This window comes from Struthio camelus, chromosome 1, assembly GCF_040807025.1.
Source record: "Struthio camelus isolate bStrCam1 chromosome 1, bStrCam1.hap1, whole genome shotgun sequence".
Lineage (NCBI taxonomy): Eukaryota > Metazoa > Chordata > Aves > Struthioniformes > Struthionidae > Struthio > Struthio camelus.
In genome coordinates this window covers 71,511,129-71,537,742 of record NC_090942.1, presented here as the reverse complement: position 1 = coordinate 71,537,742, position 26,614 = coordinate 71,511,129, and the positions used below count along the sequence as shown (strand labels likewise).

At 40.6% G+C, this 26,614-nt stretch overlaps 1 protein-coding gene across 3 annotated transcripts in view; it reads left to right on the top strand.

Moving 5' to 3' along the window:
- The window catches only part of RERG (RAS like estrogen regulated growth inhibitor), a 110,518-nt gene that overhangs the window by 66,534 nt on the left and 17,370 nt on the right, over nucleotides 1–26,614 (top strand). For all 3 annotated transcript variants that reach the window (XM_068948147.1, XM_068948164.1, XM_009679800.2), the window contains one exon: nucleotides 24,512–24,568. In XM_068948147.1, coding sequence (XP_068804248.1) covers nucleotides 24,512–24,568 — 57 coding nt within the window. The remainder of the gene's footprint in view (nucleotides 1–24,511; nucleotides 24,569–26,614) is intronic.

Here is a 26,614-nt window from a genome sequence, read left to right as displayed (position 1 = left end):
ACTTGCTTTCTTGGCCCCCTCTTGCTAACAGCCACTTCAAACCTAGCACTTAAAGAGTACACTCACACTATAGTACAAATCTCAGAATACATGGCACATTTCAAACTTTTAATTGCAGGCACTGATCATTGTTCTTCATAAGCTAATTTAGTACTGCAAACAAAGGGCAATTAAAATGTCAGGCTTCATCAGCTGCATTGATTTTCCAGAGCCGCCTCACTCTTGGCTACATTCCTGACTGGATCGTCTCCCTACAGGCTCTGTTCTTTTCTTGCACCATTTATATCCCTGAACTATTCAGAAGCAGAAACCCTCAGAAGCAAGGACGTTATTACTTGTATGTGATCCCTGTTGATATCCTAAGGGCACAACAGAAATAGGAGCAACTTTCTAGCAAACCTTCAAGTTCTGCTGCTCAAGAAAATACAGCTTTAAGTCCTTTGTTTCCACAACTAGCGGTAAGGCAGCTTTCTCCCTGTGATGAATGTTCTGCACTGTGTGTAACAGCTTTCAGAGCTTCACTTTCTGGCTAGAATCTATGCTTTAATGACGGCTGAAGCCAACAGCAGGAGAAGCAGCAACACATCTTTAAAGAGGGCCAGAGATTTCATCCTCTTCAAACCTTCCTGTATTTGAAGAGAAATAACCACTTGTGTCTTTCTTCGTTGGATGGGTACATTAGCCAGGACGAGGAGCTAACATATTGTAATAAAATTATATTGCACAATAACTCATCATCACTCCTACACACTGAACTCTAGACTGCTTCAGCTGCACCTTAAGTAATAATTGAGCTTTAAAAAAATCAGAGAAGGGCGCTATAGAAAATTAGAGTTCATACCAAAATCTACATGGTGTAGGATAAAAATTAAGTAGAGATGAGGAACAGGGGAGAATGTATAATTATTTGAGCAAAGGTGAAATCTAGTGAGTTCTTCGTATTCCTCTAACGTGAGGAATCACTCTTTGGAAAGATTAATAGCTGATAAATATAGTTTAGAGCAAAACAAACAGAAATAATACTCCAAACGGTGGATGGTTAACCTGTGCATTGCACATCCAGAGAAGTTCATCGTGAATCAAATTGTTTGTCAAACTGTTGAAAGGGTTTATAGCTTTCAATAAACATTTGTAATTATACATGCTAGGATACTGGAAGGCTTTATGAAAAGAGTCTTGATTTACACCCTCAGAGGAACACCGCCAGGCCTGTATTAGCGTAGATCTAAATTCTCAGCTCACTCTACCAGGAATGTCTAATCCATGTCTAATAACAAGGATCTGTGTCCACAGTATAAAAAAAAAAAAAAAAAAACCCTGAGGAATACATTTAGGGGTAGTCAGGAATGTTAAACACTAGAAGGGAATAACTGAGCATGCCAGAACTTAGAAAATCAAGCATATTTTTACTCACCTAACTCCAAAAAAGTTTGGATAGTATGTGCATCCAACTGAAAACGTCTTTGAGAGTACATCACCTAGAAATCGAACTGGACATCTTATGGGAGCATACTTTCATAGAACAGTAGCCATCTTTCCCTTTCTGTGAGTGGAGATGACAACCACCTTGAACTTCATCAGTTCTTATAGCCCTCTTAAATTCTTGTTCAATTTCAATAATAGTAGCAGCAGTTCTTCATTTTTTGACAGCATATTCTTTTTACATTCAAGTCAGCTCAGTGCTACTAGGCTAGATATTCAGTTGGTGTAAGTCCGCATGATTCCATCGACTTCACTGAACTTTAAATGCAACTCAAATTCGTATTTTAACTTCAGTCACACTATTCTGATCTGCGGTCCCTTTGCTTGGTAAGAGCAGTGAAACCTCTCTTCTGTTCTCGTTAGGGCTTTTGCAACCCAAGAAGGTAGCTGGATTCAGAGCAACCATAACGGTTATGCCCTCTTTTTCACCTCTTTATAGGTAACTGTAGCATGGAGTGGAGCCCAGAGAAAACTCAGATTGTGTCACCAGGCTTCTGGGACTGATAACTGAGAGAGACTTTGGAAGGAAGCCAACCCAGTTACCACCTTTAAATACCTGTCTTGATACTATACTTGACTCTTCCTTAAGGCTGACACATTATTCATACACTCATTAGATTAGGATCACCAACAATAAGAAATTAACCTGGGAAATGAGCTTCTTAATCTGTGAGCTCTCTGTTGTCTGAGCTCTTTCAGCTCTGTTGGACAAAGCTCTAACAAGATCTGCAATTTTTCTGTGTAGTCCAGCCACCTGGACCACAATCAAATTGAATACACATTTTGTCTGTCATATTAAAATGCTGTCCCTCACACATCACAGCTTAAAGAACTGAGGGTCAGTTTGGAACTTAGTGACCCTTTAATTGTACATGCTCCCTATTTTGTTATTATCCAAATGTGCAAAGTGACTCCAATTTCGATTTAAAAAAAAAAAACATAAACGTCAAGGGAACCAAGACAGAAGGAGATTTCTGCAGCTTCTAAATAAATTAGGGCAGGCACAAAATTACGAGCATTCTGTTTTTTTCCCCCACCTGCCCCCTGTATTTTTGGCACGCCCTTGTTCTCACATACACCTTGCTTTGTTTGTTGCTTTAAGTGAACGCTAATGCTAACAGAGAATAATTTGATGGCAAACTGAAAGAGCGTTTAATCTAATCGATGCCTGCTTTGAACTTCTACATTGCTAGGAAGGCTTGTTAAATTACTGTGTTCACATAACGCAGCTGTCGTTCATGAACTTTTACGCTGTACGTTGTTTTGGCGCTGCATGTAGGTGCTAGCATAGTCCAGCACCATGTTTGCGTGTGCGGAAATTTCCTTGCACTTTGTTACAACCTAATCAAACCATCTGCGGCTGCACAAATAGATCAGAATCTTAAGAGAACCTTCTGTGAGAAAAGCTCAATATTTTTCTTCTGGTTTCATTCAAAACCCACAAGAGTAGAAGCATATGGAAAAAGTAAGTTAACTGAACTGTTCCAAACTTCAAAGGAAGTGCTGAGAAATTTCAGTTCATCCAAAGTAAATCTTACTGCTATTTTTCCTAGCAGAATTATACTTGATGAATATAATTTATTGTCTGTATTTTTTTTTTCTTAAAATATAAAGTCAAGTCTTAACTTTACAGAATAATTTCAACCTGTACAGGAAAATGTTATGTAGTATAGTAGCATTACCTGGTGGAATCCGGTACTAGAGATTTCTTTCATCTCAACCTTGCAGGGTGGCTCTCAACTAGTTATGTCGTATTTGTCTGACTTGAGTTTACCATAAAACTGTAAAATATATACTTATGAAGAAGTTGCCTTGTAGAATTATGGATGGAAACAGAACTATATAGGAGCTAATATCAAATATTTGTATTAACTCGCTTATCTAGCTAAAAACATAGCAGGGATAGAAGATGCATGCAAATGTGTAAGTTTGTAATGAGTTATCTGGAAAACAGGAAACATTATCAGTCATTTAATCAATGATACATTGACAGGACTGGCAAAATGTTTTGAAGGGTCTTAAACACATATGCAGGAATTAGGAACCCAAAATGTAGCCCATATAAATTCAAGGTAATAGCTGAAGGCAGATAAGTTAGAACATAGACACTAGATGAGACATCTAGAAAGCAGTAATGCCCAAAGTGATCTGGAAGCTGCACTGAACAGCAAATGAAGTTGTAACGTTACATGATTGTAAAGAATAGCAGCATGTGCTTGGGTTTTGTACACAAAAGTTCATATCCCTGCAGAAAGAAGGTAACTGAAACTAAGTATAAAAACTGTTTCAGTACATGAAATATGAACACCTCTGTGCTAGGCTTCCTGTTATTAATTTTAGGACATACTCTGAAACAAAGAGGACCCAGTGGAGGAAGCTAGAGAATAAATGAAAAAACAAGGTCTTAGTGGGTGAATATCTGACAAAAAAAAAAAAAATTAAAGAAAATGAATAACCAGGAAGGTAGCAGTAATATGAAAACCTTGAACTGGTGTCTTGGTCTTATTCTTGCAGAAATGGATCTTTCCAGAGAGGATGAACCAATATATATATATTTTTAATGGCCTAGGTAGTATTAATTAAAGAAAAAACACCCTTACATTGTTTGTGGAAACCAAGTTAAAGAATGCAAAGCATATATGCAAATAAGCTACTATTTAGTATTTACTCACTCAGTTAGTGTTTTGTACAAATAAACAACTCATTTTAATATTGGCTTGTAGAAATCTCCTTACCGAAACTGCAAGTTCAGTTGAACATCAGTTATATGCAAGTCACTTGAAGATAAATACATGCAAAAAAACAGACCTATGAAAACATAGAACAGATATATGAAAAAAAAAAAAAAAACCTTAAGAGAGCAATCAGAAGGGGTGAAAAAACTATGACCAAATGGAAGGAAAAAAATACCAGTAATTGTTCAAATGGTTTGCAATATTTTTTTCTTAACTTGATAAACAGTGTTAGAGTCTTTCAACTGCAGAAAGAGGGGAAAAAAATTACCCCACTCATCTTGTTTAAACTTAGTCATGGATTGCCAAATGGAAGATTTTAAACAGGGCTGCCTGCCAAGAGGCGAAGAGGAGGAAGTCCTAGCTGTAATTACATAGATTGACTCCTCTTCCTCTACAGAAAGTAGAGGGAGAGCTCCTCTTTGATGTCTCTCACAAATTCCCCGTTTCCGTGGCTGTCAAAGTGAAAACCACCTGGCTTTAGGTGATCTGAACTAGGAACAGCGAGAGGACTGGGAATGGAGATTTTCAGGACTTACAGCCTTTTTGTTCAGGTATTTGCATGAGGAGGAAAAGGGACCTTATGGGGACAGGAGAAGTGCTCCAGCTGAGGATCCACACTTCCCTCCTGTGAGGGGAGTTTCCAGCTCGCTGCCGCCATGGATCCTGCGTGGAGAAAAAGGGCAGCAACCGCCCTCTCCTGCCTCCCCTCCCCTGCCAAGAGAGATGCACTTCCAACCCAAATTGCTGGGCCCTCTCGCCTGTGAAGGAGGTTAGAATGAGAGATGATCTGCTTTTCACAGGCAGTGGTTATTAGTTTTGATGAATAAACCACACAAACTGTAGATCCTAGTTAGGTATCCTCCAAACCAGATCAACTCCATTCTTCACTGGGACAGTCACATCATGCATGAAACTGAAGGACATGCACAACACCTCTTTTACTGAAATATCTTATTCTTCACAAGGCATTTTTCAGGTTTATGAGTTTTCCGGTACCCTAAATGACATTGCTTCACCAACCATACAGGTTTCCTATTAGGATAAACTCAGGATGAAGAATTTCTAGGATACGATGCAGTCTCTTACAGAAAGGCATATTGGTTGAGTGGTGGCTTGTTGGTATAGATTCCTTTCAGATACATACATGCTTTTCCCCTTGTCTGTTCTCTTTCCTTAAGTGCACACTCCCAGAAACTACTGCAACCCTGCACCATGCCTGCTGATCAAAACTAGTGAGGAAGCTGCCTTTCAAAGTGCCTTTCTTTCCTTGCTTTGCCTTTGCTGTTACCCTTGCTGGCACGGCTGGCCAGCTGCTCAGCTGGGTGACTGCAGCAGTTGTTGATTTGTCCCATGGCTCAATATGCAGCATCCCATGGGAGGAATCCAGATTCTTCTTTCTGATTTACTTTGTTTTGGAAACCTTCTGAATGTTATTAGATTCTCTAAGATCTGACCTTTAAAAGTCATGGGTGCAATTAACCAATCTGGCCAGCTACACATCAGCAGCTCATTCTAGTCTAGAGGCGGCAGGAACCAGACAGTTAAGTTCTGACTAATATTATTAAAGAGGAACAGGAGGTGGACCCAGACGCTCTAATTAAACTGCAGCAGGTCTGCTCAGCAGGCTGTTATGACTGAGTGCAAAGCAGAGATGCTGTGCAAAGCATGCTCAAATCCTAGGGCTTCATCTAATTCAGTGGCATAGCCATTTTGTGCTGCTCTTCTGGCAGTAGCTGGTCATCCAGCTGGCAAAAGTAAAGGAAGGTATCCAGAGAAATGGTCATTTTTTGCCACCACCACTCCAGTCCAAAGGCCTCTATACTAACTCAGTTCCTCCAAACTAGTGTGTAAAGCATGGCTAGACTTGAAGGAAAGATAGCATGACCAAGAGATTGCTTCCATAACGTGTGTGGTTGACTTTTGGTCTGCTCTCATTTATACAGCAGAAATAGCCCCACAAAGAAGAGTACTCTGGAAGATCAGAGGAGACATCTTCTCCAGTCTGTTTGATGCTGTATTACTCTAGTGTAGCTGAAGACCTAGGCTCTGCCACCTCAAGCCAGTGCTAAATGATCACTCCTCTCTCCTCCCTCTTCTTTAGAAACAGGCCCAAGTTGCAAAATAGCAATTCTGCAGAAAGATGGGTCCTGCAGATCTACTGGGCTTTTTGGCTTTTGCTAGCATGTCAGTTAACTAGAACTGTGGACTGCATTTGTCTGTGCCATGTCTGCTAGTCTTTCCCCTTGGGATCTACTGCCATTTGTTGCTTCTTTCACTACCTTCATCTTGCTCACAATGAATTTTGTGTGGTTCCATGTGGCCTTGTTCTGTTAACACACAGAAACCTCTGACTTCAGATGAGCTACTTTTTACTTGGTGCAAACAGCTCAAACCTGAATTCAACTTTTCTTTAGGATGGTATACTATCCACTCTAGTACAAACATAAGACAAACTCAATCCAGCGTTGTGGATTGTTTTGGCCCAGCTTAGAGAGCTGGGCCTGTTCGGTCTGGAGAAGAGAAGACTGAGAGGCGATCTCATCCATGTGTACAAGTATCTGAAGGGGGGGTGTCGAGAGGATGAGGCCAGTCTCTTCTCCGCGGTGCCCAGCAACAGGACAAGAGGCAACGGGCACAACCTGAACCACAGGCAGTTCCATCTGAACCTGAGGAAAAACTTATTTCCTGTGAGGGTGACAGAGCACTGGCACAGGTTGCCCAGAGAGGTGGTGGAGTCTCCTTCGCTGGAGATATTCAAAACCCGTCTGGACGCGATCCTGGGAAATATGCTCTAGAGGACCCTGCGTGAGCAGGGAGGTTGGGCTAGATGATCTCCAGAGGTCCCTTCCAACCTAAACCATTCTGTGATTCTGTGATTCCTCTCTTCTCTTACTCAGAAGAGGACAAGTTTTCTTGTAACTCACTGTGAAAGAACCACAGGCTGTCAGTTTACTCACAGAGAACCTTGGGGTGTCCCTAAGCTGCCTACAGTATGTCAAAATGATCCTGGATACTCAAGGAACTTAAATATCCTTAACATTAATGGAAGCTGGATGCAAAGAAAAAGACAGGGAAAAAAAAAAAAAAACCAAACCCACACATGGAGGCTATTCTTAAATATAGACATTAGTTCCCTGGGATTCCTCCTTAGGCAAGGAACAGAGACAGGCTTAGTGCAGGAGCCTAATTTTACATTTTTGAATTGCATTCTGGCAGACCTTATCCTGCTTTATCAGCTAGAAAAAGATTTCTCAATTAAGCCTCTGAATTCCCCCTCTTATTTATCTTTCAGTATTTAAGCACTGCTTAAATGGTAGAAGAATTAGCAGCTGAAAAAAAAAGTACTTCTCTGACTTTCAGAAAAGCACTTTGTTAGTGTGACTACATCTAAGCAAATAAAAAACCTTAACACTTTTATACTTGTTACTGGTTTATGTCAATGATTTTTCACCTCTACTTTGCTTTCCCATATACTATAGGATTGAACACCTGGTTCAGTATTAATGCATAAAACTTCCAATTAGTTTAAAATTGAAGCTATAGGAATAACTAGACGTATTACTGATATAAGCTATAAAGAATAGCTCAACTGGTGTAAGTATATTAATACTTGCAAAACTATGTCTTTACCAGGGGTTGTACACCTTCTCAGAAATAATGAAAGTGACAGAAATTACAAGTTATAAACAAGAGCTGAGGGCCAACATTTTAAAAATATGCACGTCCCTAAATCTGCAGATAACTGCCAGGGAATTTGGTGCTTCTGGAAAATCTGATTAGGCCCCCATTTGCATGTCAGGAGCCTAAATTTATTTATGCTTATGATAAAAATATATATATCTATATATATCTATATATTCAGTATACTGAATCAGTGTTTTTACCATGACCCATGTTGGCATACAACCCTGCAGTACCTTTTTGGATTCATCAGTCACCTGGAGTGTATTGCAATGTGTCCATATGCCATTCATCAGGCACTGCACTGCTAGAGGGAAGCTAGCTGAAGTCTGATGGAGCAAGAACATAATGAAGCTACATCTGAGTCTGCAATACTAGATAGCAGTTACTGTCCATGTGTCATTAACTTTGTGTTTAAGAACATGCAGGGGATATTCTTTTCCTTCTCTATTAGACTACATGCTTTCTTTAGTAATTAGTGCAGCTTGAAAAAAAGATCTGCTTTATATATAAGGCCTTTGGCTTAATTAGATTGGCACAGAAAGACAGGTAAATACCAGAAGTGATATGTTCTACCAAAACTGGACACTTCTACAGTACACATTTCCAAGGGACTAACCCCACCCATATATTCCATAACCAGTGCTTAAACCCCGCTGTCAACAGCTGGTAAGTGGCTGCAGTGCTCTCCTCTGTGAGGATCTAAATAATTGTGGAAGGCCCAGACAAGCAGGTGAGCAACTGAAGGATAGGGAGGAAAAGCATCCATCTAGTTTTGGAATAGTTCCCTGCCTGAAAGGTCAGAATTTGGCCTAACAATCCTTTTATCAATTATTTCCAACAGTGATGTGGTTTAACCAAACTTCACTGGAGAAAGGCTAGGAATAAGCCAATCCACATAACAGATATTGAGAAATAGTGACTGCACTTCAAATTTACATCCAAGATTATTTTCCCCAACGCAGACAAGCCTTTCAGAGCCACGAATAGCAAAGCAAACACTCAGCTATTAAGATCAGTATCCAGTGAATTTTTTTTCAAGTACCTTCCCACAGAAGATATTGGAGAGATCAGAAGATACCTCTTTAGGAGATCACTCTATGATACAGGAATTTAGCTTTAGCCTTCTTTTTTCATGCTGTTACAGGCACCATGGTTTCAGTCTTAGTTCTCTTTCTTGTTGGGGTAAGGCTGCTGCTGGTATCAATTTGAGAACATTACTTATCTCACAGCACCTAAGCAGCTCCCCAGGGGCATGAGCTTCAACCTACAGAAAGAAAGGCAAAGCTGCTGATGAGTTCAGTGGCTTTTGCCTCAGGCTACATTCAAGGAAGGAAGAATTCAGTACAAAAGTCATCTCATAAATATAAAGCCATATTGTGCAATGGCAGGGTACTTCCCAGCTGTTAAACAGTTTAACAGCCCAATTGAAAGTAGCCTCCCGATTCATGATCTTCTAGGAATAATTTCTATGGCATGCAAGTTTTCTGCTCATTGTCAGCTTTTTTCCCAGGAATGTTTTTCTCTTTTCTAGCCCTTCTTACCAACAATTTCTGTCACAGTGGCTTATCTGACAATGGTTTACAATGATTGCCTGCTGCTTCTCTACTTTCCCAAGCATGCAATCCCGGCCCTCTTCTCCTATGTTGATAAGCGATATACCTTTAAAGGTTGGACTTTATCAACTACAATGGGAGTGTGATGTGTGCCTTTTTTCTAACCAGACCATGCTCATTCCTTCAGAGTAGTGACCTATTCATCTCTTCTTATCACTTTGGGTGCTTTCTTTGGGCTAAACTCTGAAGAAAGGGAGAGGAGGGAGTTAAGAGAATGAGGAAGGATAAAAGAAATTCCTCATCCAGCTACCACTTTGGTAACAGCAAGGACAGCAGGAATCACTACCGTGAGTGTTCCCCGTCTGCGACAACGGATAGAACAGATAGAGTAGCTAAACCTGGCTGGAGCAGAAACACGAGAGCAGTGCTGTTGCGGAGACAGGACCAAAATCATCACTCTACAACCCTTTGGCTTTCAGTTCGCCCCAGGCTCCATGTCACTGGGACTCCATCACATCTGCCATAGGGTGGGTAGGAGGAGGTGGTGTAGCCCCTCTCCCAGGTGCTCTGCAGTTTAAACAGCGAGCCAACAGGGCAGGCCAGTACCTGTGAAGTGGAGCTTACAGACAGTACCTTCTCTCCTAAATAAAAACAAAACAATAAAGAGGGGATCAGACCACTTAAAAAAATAACCCTTGCCCCTGTAAGAGGGGTGAGCAAAGCTCTCGGCTTTGCCTGAGGTCAGCTGGAGCTGAAGAGCTCATCCCAGTCGTCAGCAGACTCATTTATGAGATGATGAGCTTCCTCTTATCTCCTAGGGAGGATGTATCAGGGTTTTAATCAGAGAAGTGAAAAATGCCAACTAAATTCACCTAATTTTTTGAAACACATTAGGGAACTAACGGTTACAGAATATTCCTGCTGTCTATCAGCAGCTCATTGAAAGTACAGCTTCTAACAAACAAAATAAGATGAACGCTCTACTGAGAAGGTAAATCAGTACAAGCACTGTTCCAAGTTAACAGCAATATTTATGTTTCGTAAGCACTTCTGTTTCCTCAGCGCCAGTCTATTTGCAGTGAAAATCCATTTATCCCCACAAGAATACCGCTACACCCAGGTCCCAGATGAAGTTGAGGAACGTGCACAGAAACTAAAGACTAAATTTTTCAAAAGTTGCTTCGCACCTGAAAGACGACAATGGAACACGAAAGAAACTCCCAGAAACGCCCTAGTGTAAATGAAATCACAGTCTTTGGGACAACACAGGGAACGTTTTCTCCAGTAGCAAAGCCAGCTTAAGCAGTCCCCACAAGACCACCTTTCAGCTTTCCATTTGGCCACTTCGGCTGCTGCTGGCACTGTGCCTGTCCCAGGATCAGGGGAATGATCAGGGTTAACAAAACAAAGTCTCCAAGAAAGAGTATCTTTTTCAGCATGACAATTTCACTGCTTGCGTTTAGAGTCCATCCCCACCAACCCTTGAATCAGCATGACTGCGTGGTGGGTGGACTTGGTAAGCTACAGTCTGGGGAGTGACTACAACAGATGGGTGGGAGAGAACCTAGCCTTACTGGCAGGAAAACGGTATGAAAAGGCATCCTTAGAGATCAACGCTATTTAAATCCTTTTGAAAAAAAATCACACTGTATACCTATCTGCACAGTTAGGTACGCTAATAGCTTTGAAAGTGAAATCACCCATTATTCTGGGCAAGGTCACACAAAAGGCTTAGCAAAGCAGGGAATATAAACTGTGCCTCAGACTGGCACCCTGGCCACTAGGTCAGCCTTCATCATGAGCGACTGGAGGGTTTTGTTTTGTTTTTAAACTTGTCATGTTGTAAAATTCCTAGGGCTGTGTTTCCTCACAGTTTGTATCATGCCAGAGCCAACAGCTAAGCAAATGCAGATTGCTTAATTCTGTGTACTGCACTCTACAAGGTAGTAGGGGGGAAAAAAATGTGTATGTTGCTTTATTCAGCTGCTGGCAGAGAGAGCGTAATCATTTCAGAGTGATCAGAGAGAATACAGAAGTTCATGGGGTGAAAGTGAGGAAGTGCTCTTAAGCATTAAAATACAAAACTCAGCAATGAGAGGTTTAATAGACTAGTTTGAGAAAATAATAGAAGTTAGTAGCACCATAATTGCAAACTTTTTTAATCCTGAAGGATCCCTGAGCACCCGACCCTGTAATCCATTGCAGTGGCACGTACCTATGGACTCCCAGGATGTAGGATGAGTCTAGCAGGGAACTATAACATTCCACTTTTGCAAGACTGCCATGGGATCTCTAACATTCCCTTAGAACAAACAGGAACTTGGTGTTTGCAGCCTCATGCAAAAGGAATGAAGAAATTCCCATTGCTAGGTCACTTTAAATTGGACAAACAACTGAATGTGGTAATGACTGGAAGAGTCCTGAATATACGACTTGCTGTCTTTGCCATCTGTGTGATTTCTATGAATTGAAAGTGGGCGAAAGAATCTCACATAGATACTCTCAAAACCCCTGAGGTGCTAACACATTGTTCAGCATGAGTAAAAGTAGCAGCGCATCCTCTTAATACATACTTTTAACTTAGTATAGCTTAATTAGCTAGCTGAAACCTGAGGAATACTCCCTACACCTATTGATTATGCTCTGGGGAGGTAGGACCAGGTCTTCTAGTCTGTGGTGTTCATCACAGCTGCTAAGTTATGTTAATCCTCTGAGTGTCAGACTTGAGATAAGTCAGAACTTTCACAACATCAATTAGCTACTACTCTTGTTTTTATTTTGTTTGAAAGCATGCGATGCTTATTAGCTGAATGGCCTTAACTATTGAATATAAAAGTAGACCTTTAGTGTCTCAGAATTTTACCATTTAAATTTAGATCATGCTTCCTCCCCACATACATATCATTTTAAAGTTTACTCTGTGAACCATTCCCAGGATTGTATGTCCAGATTCAAGGAGAAGGCTAATAATAGCTCCTGCATTATTAAAGGCACCAAATGAGTGCTGATGAAATTATAGGTGCAGACAGAAATAGGAAATTATAGTTGTTTATCAAAACAAGAAAATAGTTCTAATGAATTTAATACTGTTAGTAGTATAGGAAGCCAAGTACACCATTCAGTAGCATACTGACTGGACTCCTTGGCAGTGTGTATCTTCACCTATCCTAACATGCTACAGCTCTGCTAGGAAATCACTACTTCCACGTTGTGGGATATATCAAGTTTTCTATGGGCAGTGGTCACATGGGATAAGCAGTCTCACGAGATCATGCAAATCACCAGTTCAACTTTAAATTTAAACAGGCTTTGGTGGCCAATCATTTACAAAAAGTTGCTCTCCAAACACATCAGCTCTTCAGATCTGCTCTGCAAAAGAAAAGAGGTGACCCTGGAGGAGATGCTGTAAATAGTAATCCCTTTGGGCCTACCAGTCCACATCTTCCATGGAGTTTTTTTTTTTTTTTTTCCTCTTTCCTCCCCCACCCCCACTTCTGCCTATAGAGATGAACATCTCATAGCATTTTAGAAAACTTAATTCAGACCAAGTTTTATCCTTGAGCTAATCTTCTATCCACTTTGCATCATCTTTGTGCTATGACAGAGACACGTGGCTTACAGAATTTAAAATCTGTTTTACTTTGACTGTTGATCAAATCCTTTCTGTCCTTTGCTTTTCTTCTTCTTTAATGTCCAGAACCCTACTGTGGAAACGAGGCCTTTGTCTTTAAAGGAGCTTCTCTGCTCCTGCTGCTGTATCTTAATCCTCTATGGTGTAATGGCAAAGCTGTTTACGGTAAAAAATTGCTGTTACAAACAAAAGTCTTAAGATTCCAGGTGGTAAGCAAGAACAGATGTCTTAAAAATATAGGGAACAAGGAGGGAGGGAAAAAGAAAAAAAATAGATAGACAAAACATGAGAACAGCCTGCAGAATATTTTCCACAACTTTCCAAAAGATGCTAGAGGCAGTTTGAAGATTATACACCATGTTGATAGTAAACAGTGACAGAAGCCTGAAAATCATTGTGTCACTCCCTAATGTATTTGTCCTCACATGCCACTCTCCATCTATTCTTTTGGGACTTCTCCAGGTGTCTAGTTCAGGTACTTGGCTATGAGCCCAATGGTAAGAAAACAATTCGTTACTATCTGCCTCTAACTTCAGTTAGCCAAGGAGTTGCAGTGCAAAATTAACTAATTACACAATTTGAAAACAATGGGTTCCCATAAATATTCTGTGTGTTGTATTAAAGAGATATTGTAACATTTGTCAAAGCTTATATTGTCAGGTTTATTAAAAAAAAAAGGGGGGGGGGGAATCATGGAAAATCCATGAATCACTTTTCAGTGCATTTTGTCACCCTAATTCTCCATTGGCGTTCGACAGAACAATTTTACAGGGCTGCATGTATTGGCTGATGAGCCACAAGTCATTCAGTAGGACTGACAGGAACTTCTAGGGTTCCAGTGTTCATCCAGGCTCCTTTGTCAAAGGATGTTGAAAGTTGCACGAGACAGATGACCTTTCAAGATTTTCCCGTACATCCTAATCCAGTTGGATGGTAATTGCAACACAGAAGGTTTGCCAGGCCATCTGACATTTCCACGGAGCCAAATCCAGAAAGCCAAGGTGTGCAATTCATAAGAGAAAATGCTAAGAATATCTGAATCACAGAAAGAGGCAGGGAACAGCTTGTTTTTCCCTTTGATGCAAGTTGGAGTCACATCTGATAAAGAATGAACGGAGTGAATACAAGATGAGTAGTTTATTACAGTCAGGCTCAGGAGAAGAGTGATAGTCTACTTCGTTACACAGAAATAGCCAGCTCGCTCTACCAAAATGGAGAGCTGTGCACCCCTTTACAAACGAGAGAAAGTATATACTTCATGCCATTTCTAGTTACTATTTGGTGTTAATGAAGACAGATTTAATGAGACAGCAGCACAGCAGGGCACTTTCACAAAGGTACTTTTTGCCATTGTGAAGGCTACAAATACATGCCAGTAATCCAGCACTAATGCCAGTGGCCTTGCTCACAATCTGCTGACAGCACCAAACGAGGGCGTGGCTCCATTCCAGCACAGATTTAGTAGACCAGGACATACCTTGTGGAACAAAATCCTTTTGCTTCTGGCAATGAGTATGGTCAGGAGGGTGGTGGAACATCAACCCCAGAAAATATCAAGCACTAACCCCAGTATAAGGGGAACAGGTTAACTGAGCTCCTTATCAGCAACCTCCTTCATAGGTAAGAGAAAAGGGTTTATGGCCAGAATAGCCCTGGCAGCCAGGACACTTTCACAGAACAGCTGGGCCTGGTAGACTGGTGCCTATGCAGCCCAAGAATTCAAGCAGAACTAGGTTTTCGCTTTGTTGGCAAAACTTCCTCTCCTGAGACTTTGCTCCCTTCCCTACTCTCTGTGCGAAAGGGGTCTGCTGCCCTCCCAGGACACGCAGATCTTTGCTAAAGAGGCAACTTCACTTCCCTTTCTTCCAATTACTCCTCTTATGCCTTACTGGGAAGGAAGAGAGTGTAGGGGTCAGAGTGAAAGCTGAAGGAGCATCTTAAAAAGGAAAGGGAAAAAAAAAACCCTAAGAACTGAGGCTTTGTGCCCAGGGGACAGGTTGTGGTGGGGAGTCCTGCTATAGCACGCACCTCCTGCATGGACAGCTGCTTCCCTGGGTGTGGGAGGCAGGAGGCAGCGACACGCTGTCCTGGAAACAGGCTCGATGGCTAGTCCTCTGCTCTGTTCAAGAGTGCTACCTGAGTAATAGTCTGCTTTGCCTTGCCTATGCCTTGAGCCAGGCTTGACATTGGTAGAGTGAAATCACCCTTCTGTTGCATACAGATTAACTGAAGCTGCATAGCTGTTGGATGCTACAGCCAAGAAAGCACATCTTTTCCATCTCCCTATAATCGTGGCATCAGTTTAAAAACACAGTCTAGGCCCACGCTTTTCTCTGGTGTAATACAGAGAATACTGCAGCAAATGAAAGAGAAAAAAATGGAGCCAGTGAGCAGTTTTGTTTTGTGTTTTAAATTTGCATTTTCTAAATTAGAGTTCCATTGGAAAAAAAACAGTTCAGTCATATCTTTTGACAGAGAAACTCAAAGAACTAGCTACCCTCCAAAAATGTCTTTTCTGTTCAAAGTGCATTTTCTGTCAGAAATTCATTTGCAGAAAAATGCTTTCACAATAACCAGAAGTTTATCCTGCTGTCTGAACTATTACAGAATTCCCTCTTTTATTTCCTTTCTATCTTTTTCATTTTTAAAGATGACAGACTAATTTGACCATATGAATAAAATGGGATATTTCCTAAAGTAGTAGGGCTAATTTAAGGAAAAAATACCCTTCCCCCATCCCCTCCAAAAACTTTTCTGTCTTGCCATTTTCTTAATTAAGGACTGGATTTTTAAAGCAGCAGGTTGTCCATCCCCTTTTTCTTCAGATTTTTAAAGTTTTTGTCAAAGAAGATCAAAATCAAACTTGTTTTGTTTTTCACCTGGGGACAGAGGTTTCTTTTCTTTTTTGAGGTCAAAATTTTCCACTGAGAGGAAAAAGAAACCCTAATCTATTTTGCGCAGTGCCTTTCAAAAGAGCATGCAAACTCAAAAATTAAGTGCTTCAATCATCTAGGACACCTAACAGTTATTTGTATGATTTCATATGTCAGACTCTCTTTACAGCACAGTCACAAATATACTCGTCTCATACACACAAACATCTGGAGGTGCTATCATTAACTATGTTTTGGAAAAACCATATGTGTTAGTAATACCACACCAGAAAGTTTAGTCTTCGTGAAGGGGCGACCTAACAAGTTATACAATAAAGTCAAGAGAGTAGAAGTGGCAGAAGTATGGATATTACACATCACATTTTTGAAAAGATCAAAACCACTAGACACACCGGTCTGATCATTTATCTTTTATATGAGAGGAGCCCTGTAAAATAAACAGCCTCATATTGGGAGAGTATATTATGGAATGGGATATTGTAATATAAATTAAGCCTCCTGCTTATATTCCACATGTAGTAACTGTTGTAAACAATTTAAAAAAAAAAAAAAAAAGAGCCTCCAGCGTAGAAGTAGTGTGTAGAACATTATTACAAAAATCCTCCCATTCAGTGGAGATGGTATGAAAGACTCTTATACCGTGCATTTTGCAAGATTTGTGTCATACCATTGCAGATAAAGAATATAAGAAGTTCTTTTTGTCATGGAATTACCATGCCAGAAGCAGGGCAAGAAACACTTCCCACTATTCACATTAGGACATGGTTACAATCAAAGATTCTGGCAGAGGACTCTTGTGTTTTCCAAATTCAGTGCAGAATAAGTAAGGAGGGCTTTGTTCTGTTAGCACCTCAGATTGCTCCCCCCCCACCCAAGTCTTGAAAACATGGCAAATTTTCCTTCTAAACCAGATGCTAGCAACAGAGGGAGAAGCAGAGACTTTCTCTGTCTTTGAAGGGAGATATTAACAATTCCCTAAGATCAGAATTGGTGGGTGCAAAGGCTGCAAACCTGCTGAAGTGGGATCAGGCACAGCTAGAAATTGCACAGGAATCAGGAGCAGCTACAGGAGCCCGTGTGCCTGGGTCGGGTAGTGTCCCTGAGCCTGGGCAGCCCGCACGCAGTCTCTTTGGCAACCAAGAGAGCAGAAACAGGCAGCGAGTAGAGCACTGTGTGAACAGCCACCCTGGAAATAAGTGTGGACTTACCTGGAGCCACTACCCTTGTATAAGTCTAGAAACAGACTGCTCACCTTTCCACCGTGTGAGCAGCTGCATTAGTTTCATTCCGCTGATGTCAATGATATTTTCATGATAAACTTTGGTGGAAGCAGAAGTAAGTGATTTTGCATATTTTGACAAAAGCACAGCCTTTTTATTTTTTACTCCATTCCTTGCAGTTACAAAGGGCTTGCAACATAGTCTGATGTAGAGCCTCCTTCAAGAGTCTGCTATTAAGGCAGTACACAGGAAATAACTAAGTAAACCATACTATGGACTGCTAGAGTTTAGGATAAGCAGCTTTTAACAAGTTATTTTTCTCCAGAACTTCCAACCCAAAAGTTCCTAAAATTAGGTACCTCACACAGCACTAAAATGAAGCACTGAGATGAACTGAAATCACCATTAACAGGAAAACAAACACCACCCAAAACAGCACAGTGGAAAGCAAACAGAATTGAAGTGACAGGGATTAAAAAAAACAAAACAAAACCCACCAAGACAGTTTAATTACTTTGTCTGATATTTGGTTAGGACCAAAGGATGAATACCCTTATGAAGATTGCTAAGAAACACAGATGAATATGATTATGGTCTTCCTTAATAGCACAATCCTTCCAAGCAGCTTTTCATAAAAAAATTCAGCTACTGACTTTGAGAAAAACAACATACTGCATTAGCATCTGCAGTAGCCTTTGAAGTTCTTCTGCGTACACATTTAGCATGTGAAATCCTACTTCCTGTAAAGATAAAAATCAATTTACAGTGCTTCTCAAATACCGCAGTGTAGTGCTGCAGGACCGTAGTGCTTCTTAAACAGTGTAAGTGGGATGTTGGTTTGGTCCATTCTATTGTTTGGTTCACGGTCCTGCTATGAGGATTCAGACAGAGATCTGAACAGGGATTGCAGTCCCTTTATAGCCAGCCAGAACAAAATGATATTGAACTCATTTTGTTGTTTAGCATTTGGGTCCACAGAACCCAAACCCACATAATTACAGTGGAAGAAAAAAGCCTGAAGTTACACTAAATAAAATAACCTCCTGAAAGGCAACAACAACACATTTCATAATGCAGCAGTTCAACCCTGTATTTACCGTTACAAATATTTTTGATGTTTCTATGATCATATTCAGTCAGTGGGGGACCTCGCTATGCTGTTACAGGGAAAAAAAAAATATACAAGCATACACCATAATTTCTCTGAAGAGTTCACTGTTTAAGACAGTGATTAAAATATGCAAAAAATATGCTGAGTGTGAAACAGCTAAACAGACTAAAACAGACCATCTTTTATATTGAATACAGGTCTCCCTTTCTTCCCCCAACCCCGATCTCATCTCGCTCCATTAAATTTTCCTTCTAGCTTACTGCAAGCATGTTCAGTCTCGACATCAGAAATAACCACAATGAACAGACCAAGAGAGCATGGATTGCAGAAAAAACCTTCTGTTGATGTCTCAGGCACCACTCATACCCCTTTCACTGAATTAACAGAGAGACTGTCAAAACAAAGTCAAATACAGATCATGAATACAGAGCCAGAAGTAAAGGCTGCAAGTTTACATCCACAACATAGCCAAGATCCGAAAGTGACTCTGTGTTGTAAGTTCATATTGATATTTTTCCCTGAAAGAACTGCAATTTTAGAAGCAAATTGAAAGTTTCATGGTAATGGTTTTAAAACAAGCCATTCCCTTTCAGAACTGGATATGAAGCTCTTAAAAGAGGTACCACACTACATGCCAAAATACTCTATAGTTCTGCCATCCTGCAGACTTCTGCTTGCCACGTGCTCCAAGGCAATTGAAAAAACAATACACAAAGGGCCTCTGAGAGCAAGAGCAGGAGACAAACTCTCTAACAAAAATACACATAAAAAAAAAAACAATTGCTTCATTCGTGAAAGTGCCTTTTGATCATTTTAACAACTGGTTTTAGCCACTTTGGTTCCTCTTGCCAAATATGGTTTACTGATGACACATCGTCATGGCACTAGGAACTGACTTGTTGATATGTTAAATAACGTGACTACTTTCAGACCATTTTTATAGCTGAAAACTCTCATGGCGTAAAAGAATCATCATTCAATTATTTCACTGTGGAGAACTGTTATTTTTCTTAGAATAACTTTAAACTCTGTAGCTTTTGGGGAAGGGGGTGTGTTTTTTAAACAAAACCCTGCTTCCATTCTTCCTCCCACCAAAAGCTCAGCTTGTATTAGCTGGAACAATAATAAATTCATGAAGACATGTATTCAGGCAGATTGTAAATCTGGCCAGAGCGTTTATACATTACTAAATCCAAACAAAGATCTGAAGCAAGATTCAATCATTTAAAAAACAAATGTTCCAAAAGATATGGGCTGAGATTTTTTAAGCTGAATAAGAGACTCGGCCACATAAGTCCCTAAGAAATTGATTAATTACGTGGTTGACAATCTCAGTTCTTATGCCAAGTTAATTCCTGGTATAACTTCATTGTCTTCAATGGAGCTACACTGTGAATGTATTTGACAGATAGTCATGCTTCTTCTCCAAGAATAACTTCTAAGGCAGAAGGTTAGCACGAGTGAATGAAAGTCCCAGGCCAAATTCTGCCCTAATTTAAACCCTGTGCAAAACAGCTGACTTGGAAGTGAGGGTACAAGTAAAGGCAGAGAGAGACATGAGTCTATTCTTCCTTTACTGGGACATTACATCAATTCCCTTAGGTAATGGTCATGTCTGCAAAAAGCACAGCGGGAATCCAAATTACAGTCTGTTGGAGATTCTTTCCTTCTAAGTGTGCAAGCTCATATGCTTCACAAGCCGTTAATGTTCAGGGAAGGGCCTGGAGTAGTCTCAGTGCAGGACCCTGAAATTCAGTTCAGAAATTCAGTTTTGAAATTCTGTTCTTCATTCAGCTTCTGCATGAAGCTGAATCTTGCCTGCCCCAAAGAGCATTTCCTTTCTTCATAGCTGAGCACTGGAAACGATCATTTTAATATTAACATTGGAATTAGTCATCTAATTTAATTAGAAAAAAATGTATTTCAGTCATTCTCAACCTCAATATTAATTTGAGTCAAAGCCCTGCAGTTGTGGGTTTTTTGGGGGGATTTTTTTTTTTTAACATGTTGGGTTATTTTTGGCTGATTATCAATATTAGAGTTAAGCAGGTCTAAACTAAGCTAATGATGGGTCACAGAACAGAGTGCACACACCCATGCTAAGATAAGGAGGAAGTTGCTCCCATCTCAGTTCTTTACACGCAGCATTGTTAAGCGCATTAGTAAAGTTACCTTGCTTGAAATGTCATGTATGCCAAGTACGCAGAAATCTGAGTACTATCGTTCTAAGTACAGTGATTTGCTAATGTTCTCATTTCTGATTCTTCTGCTGGCAGAAGTTTTACTTTACTAAAACAAGAGTGATGTAATCGGCAGTAAGTGAAGTCAGCATAAACAAAATGGCTGCACAGTAATTCCCCTGTTCTAGCAGGACCATTTCTAGGGCAGGCAGCGTGAGCCAGCAAGCTGGTCTCCCCCACTGGCAGCCTGAGCACTTGCATTCTGAGCACTTGCATTCTCTCCTCATCTCTCCTCTCACTGACTCCTTTCAGTCAAATCAGATCACAAGGTCACATATATTGTTCTAGAACAAAACTTGGTATCAGGGGCCGGGGTGCCAAGTACCCTTAATGACTCAAAAGCGAAGATGCTTCCTGTCCAAAACAGTTTGCAATCATTTACAAACAAGACAGCGGATCAAGAGCATCTCATATCCCCTATGCGTAAAACGCAGCTACTAGTCTTCAGCCTTGTAAAAACGTGCGGAAGTGAGAAGCACCATAAGACGGACTGCGTGAAGGACAGCAGGAGTACTTTGAGCTAGGGCTGTTTAAACTCTTTTGATGCTGGCTTCTGCTAGTGAAGGAGCCAGCCAGCCCAGACGGGAGGACAGGCTGAGCAGAGCTAGCCCCGCCAGCACAGCGGCTCTATACGCTCCTGCACTCATACTGGCTCAGGCCACGGGGCTCTGAAAGAGATGCTCATCCACCCCGCCTTGTGCCAGGGTGGCACTATACTTCCTTCCACCCGGCACAAGGCAGCCTTATGCAAGTACTTTGTTATCAGCCCTGCCTAGCAAGTGACTCCCTGGGCTTCCCACTGAGACCTGCCAGCAACTGAAACTAATTGCCATCTGGCCCCACGGGTGGCAAGCTTCTTCCCCACCTCCCTTTCTTTCATTCAGCTCCCTCCCAAGTATTTGATTATTTATGACTTCTGCATAGAGGCCTTGCCTGCTGGAGGCAAATGCAGCCTACTTTCTCGCTCCTCACCAGAGCTGACATCTGTGATCTCGTATTCTTCACCTCTGTTTCACTCATCCAAGCCTGTCTCTTTTCTTCTAGCGTATGAACCTGGGAGAACAGAGGTACAGTTGCACCTCAGCAGTCGCGGTCCAGTTCTACCTTTCCTTTTTACTGCCTGTCACCACCTCACCTCCTTCATCTGGGCTACCACTGCAATCAGCTCTTCTCCCTCTTTTTCTCATGAGCTGCTGTAGTCCACCGCCTCTCTCTCAGACATCAGTGCTTAACTGATTTTCATCCAGTCCCCTTTATAGGGCACTTGAGCCCTCCTCTCTAGCAATGTCAATCTACTGTACAAGGTTATCATATTAGTGGAACATGTTTAAATATGAAAAAAGTTGGATAGGACCCCGACTCTCTCCCGTCTTTCCTTTCTCCATTAGCTACTCCAGCTCCAGACACCTGCTCCAGCACAAGGCACTGCAGCACAGGCAGCATGTCACTGCTTCTCCTTTGGAGTATAGCTGTGAAATAAGTTAGATAAGTTAGAAGTCTTAAGCTTCACTTTTAATGTGATTATGAGAAGACAGGTAAGGAAAGTTTCTGCTTGGCTACAATTTAAACGTAGGCCTTCCACTTATTCTAAACACCAACAAGTGTTTGCCTTGGGAAAGGCTGCCCAGCTCAGCTGAATAACCAGAGGGAGAGCAGTTCTTAGCCTGCCTTTTTGCCATTGTGCAGTACTGCACAGACCCTGCCCGCCTGCCTCAATGGTTACACGGCAAGCAAAATGCTTGCTGTCTGTGAGTTGGCACCCCAGGAGCCCTCCCTCATCATAATACAGCAGGGTGCAAGCACACCGCAATAAAGGCCATCCCACGGGGTTTTCTTTTCCTCTTTAACAGCATTGCTATGTATGAGTTGGTGGTGCTCATTAGAAATAATAAAATAGCGATAGCCGAGAAAGAAGAAAGACCATGATCACACCCACATATATTCTCTATTCTGAAATTAAAATGAACAAATTTCCGTCTTTAAAGTTCACTTGAGAGCCCACTCTGCTTCCATGAAGCTACCAGCTTCTCTGTACCAGCTAACTTTTCTGGGAATACTTAACCATCCAGAGCATCTGTGAAAACCACAGCGTGTGCAGGATGGATGAGTTGGAATAGATCTAGTGCTATTTGTTCTGCACCCTGAAGCAAGCAAGCTTATCAACCTAATAGGTCACAGTACTCCTGGGAGCATCTTTCAAACCTTTTTCTTTAAAAGGAATTTGCTAAGGAGCCTTCTGAAAGCATGTCAGAAAAACTTTTACCCTTCAAAACTTCCCCAGTCAAAACAGGGGAGGAGGAAAAAAAAAAAAAAGCCCACACAAAAAGCATGCTGTGTGTTTTACTAGCAATTAGAGAACCAATTACTAGCAATTAGAGAACAGTTATGACCAAACTTTTGAAATGTCAAAATGCTTAAACTGTTCCAGCTGAGGTAGAGCATGGAAGAAAATCCCTGGTACAGACATCATTACAGATTGAAAATTAGCTACAGAAATATCTTCTACCAGCTTAATGGCACCCACATTAGGGCTATGACTTGAAAGGTTACTTTGGCTGAAATTTGCCACATTCACCTGTAAAATAACCCTGATTTGAAACTGCCTCTTGTGTACTGGCCTCAGTTCCTTGATATCAGCTTCTAACTACCCCCTCCAAGCATAAGGCATAGTTAAACCTTCCTGATAACTCATTCTTCTGTAAATCTGTAATCAGTTAGGTTTGTTCTGTTGAGTTTTGAGCCTTGTCCTACTCTCGGGCACAGAAATATAGGGGGTGTGGCATGTTCCTATTGCTTTCATTTCAAGAAGAATCAGACCTAGGTTTATATGCCACCTCCTACTGTTCTTTTTTCAGCTGCAGATGGCCAGAACACAAACCCAGAGGGTACCACCTGGAAAACTTTTCCCATAGCTGAAATCACTGCATTTGCAGCTAATACAGTGCTGTTTCTGTCCCCATCTTGGAAGCACGGAAAGGATTTTGAATACTTGGCAGTAATAAATGGTTCATTTACACCACGAGAAATTGAAGGTGCTTCTTGATTTTAAGTTAGATGGCTAGAACATAACATCCTGACAAAACCTTTGGAGTGCAAACTTGAGGGGTGGAAGGACAAGCAAAGTTGCATACAAGAATATAAGTAGCAAGGTTTTACTCCATAAATTGAAATTGAGAAGTATTTATCCAGTGCTCTAAAACCCAAAGCTTTACTTACACTTCTCCAAATTCATTAATTGTATTTGTTGACCATAAGTTTAAGATGTTAATAGCTGACTGCTCCCAGTGACAGGTAGGCAAAATATGGAAGATAAATAGCTGCAAGGAAAGTGTGCTGAAATACAGATGCAAACTCTTTAGCTAATTATATACTTGCTCTTACAAGATTTAAAACCTGAAGGGAAAGATTTTGAGGAATTAGATGATTTTGAATGCTTCTGGTTTTGACATTTCAAAGCATCCTGGTTCAAAACCTGCCACTCCTTTTCCCATTTGGATGCTTTAGACCTTGCATAGCCAAAGAATTAACGTTCTCTAACAGGTCATCTGCACATAGCACTGCAAATGAGGGGTTGTTTCGTCTTTTTAACGGTAGAAACTACTGTGACACAGAAAGGGGAAAAAAAACAAGAGAAAAAGAAAGAAAATTAGAGTCTGCCATTGAAAAACTTCTGATATCATTTGTTCTGCATTGTTACATGAGTAAATGGTTAATGCTGTAAGTTTTGGGGGCTTCCCCCCCCCCCTTTTTTTTTTTTTTTTTAAAACATTCCCCCTTCTAAAAGGGTAAGTTAGACTCAAACAGTGAAAAGACCTTGACTGTTCCCAGCAGCAGCGTTGAATTCTACTCACAGAAGAGATACAACCTGAGCATTAACACAGGAACGCTTGCTGGCAAAACTTTAAAAATTGGACAAGTTGATGGCTTGTGCATCTCATCTGTAATCTTTTTGTTCCTCCAGCTCTTGTTGTACGCTTCCTGACCAAACGGTTCATCTGGGAGTATGACCCGACACTAGGTAAGTTAAGAGTTATCCTATACACATGTGGTACACTGTATATAATAGCATGGGTGATGTAATGGAAAAATCATTGAGTTAAAATTCCAAGCTTCAGTCAACCTTTAAGTTTGCTCTAAAAAACCTGATGGTGATTTAAAGCCAGGACAAATTATTAGCTAAGATGGCTGAATAGAGAAGCACTTATGCACTCAAATGAAAGCTGAATTAATATATGAGGCAAAATTCTACCCACACAGAAGTCAGTGGGAATTTTGCCACTGAAAGCAACTGCATTAGTATTTCACTCTGAAAATTAAAATACTTAGTGTATGATCAGTTTTCTGCCTGTGGATAACGCAACCAGCAACTGCTAGAGAATAAGATATCCGGTACACAGATCTCAAAAAGGCAAGGAAAAAGAATAATTTTTACAGTTATTTACTCTCTAACTACCTTTAGGTAAGTTTTTTAGTCCTCAGCTTTCAAGTGCGCGTCTCAGTTTTAAGGTGGCCAGACAGGGACACCAATCAGCAAAAGCCCATGAGCACTTTCTCCTCCATAGCACCCCCTCAGCTGTGTTGTGTTTGGCACTTTTGAAAAGCTGGCACAGTTGTCTCAAATACAGATTGCAAACAGTTGCTCTGAATTACAGACCTCTTTTGAAAGTTTGGGCCAATAGTATTCTTAGCATTTCCTAAGTTAACATATATTTGAATGCTCAGGGTCCATAGAAGATCCAGGCCAAGAAGTCTGAAACAGGGCAGCCAAATCTTAGAAGCCACCTTCAAAACCTCAGAACTAAGTAATTCACACATGCAGTAAGGGGCCAGGAAGTTTCCTTTTCTCCTACAATCTATTGCCAACTCATTCTTAAACTTCCTTATGAGAGTCAAATGAAGATTTTTCTAGTTAAATACCTTTTTCTTTGTTGGGTTTGTTTCTGTAAGAGGTCACACTAAAGATATACTAGAAACAATATAAGCCTGCACAGCAAACAAGTTTAATACACTTCATTGCCAAACTCAAGCAGCTCTTTCAACAAAGCAAAGTATCTAGTATCATACTCAGTATTTTTTCCTGAATGATTGACAGATATCAGAAAGCTCCTCTCAGAACAACAATTCTCAGAACTAACCTTGAACTCAAATATATCTTTTATTTGCTAATATAGTCATCAGTGAACTATACCTGTCACCTGTCCTATACTACATAGTGGGATAATGTGAAGTTTACCTAATAAAATATTTCACATTTCTGTCACTGATGTATTGTCAAGCTCTGAAAATGATACAAGTATCTAAAGTTTTTTGTATCAATATAGTCTAAATTCCTCAATGCCTTACAGGGACACTGCATGCAAAAATATCCTTGTTGCCTCATTTAAACACACAAACGAGGACATTAACATGCTGAAAGATGTATTGGTTTTTGCCCCATTAGCAGAAGTCTGTCCTTTTCTGTATACAAGACTTGACATGCGTTGCAGTTTTACAAATGAATATAACTCTGAATTAACCACGACCCTCAGGAAACTAATTGTCTTCTATTTGCAACATGGAACGCTTTTGTGTGGGCAACACTCCTATATCAATAGAATACAAAAATTTAGATTTCTTCCAACTTATATTCTCTAACCTGGATGAGAGGAATAACAGCTTGAATTGTTTAACATAGCTAAGTTCTTTAAGCTGCTCAGAAGATAAGGTTTAAGAAACAAAAAATAATGAACTATTGTCAATAACCTTTTTCTTAATGGCAGCAATCTCTGGTGGAAGCATTTAGAGGCAGAACTGACCAAACACTCACAGCAGTCTTTTTAAAGTACTGTTTTTCAAACCGTGGATCACAACCGGATTCAAAGGAGGGTCTGAAGTGTTAGAAAAGCCTCATGAAATTCTAACCACTGTTCAGGCTTTCAGAGATCAAACAGAAAGGAATTGTACCTTCAAAAGCTTTGAGAAACAGTACTTTAAAGAAGGCATTTGTCTTTATCATGGTCACGCTGTGGTGACTTACAGTATCTAATTATCTGTACACATTGCATAGCTGAATTTACTGAGAAGT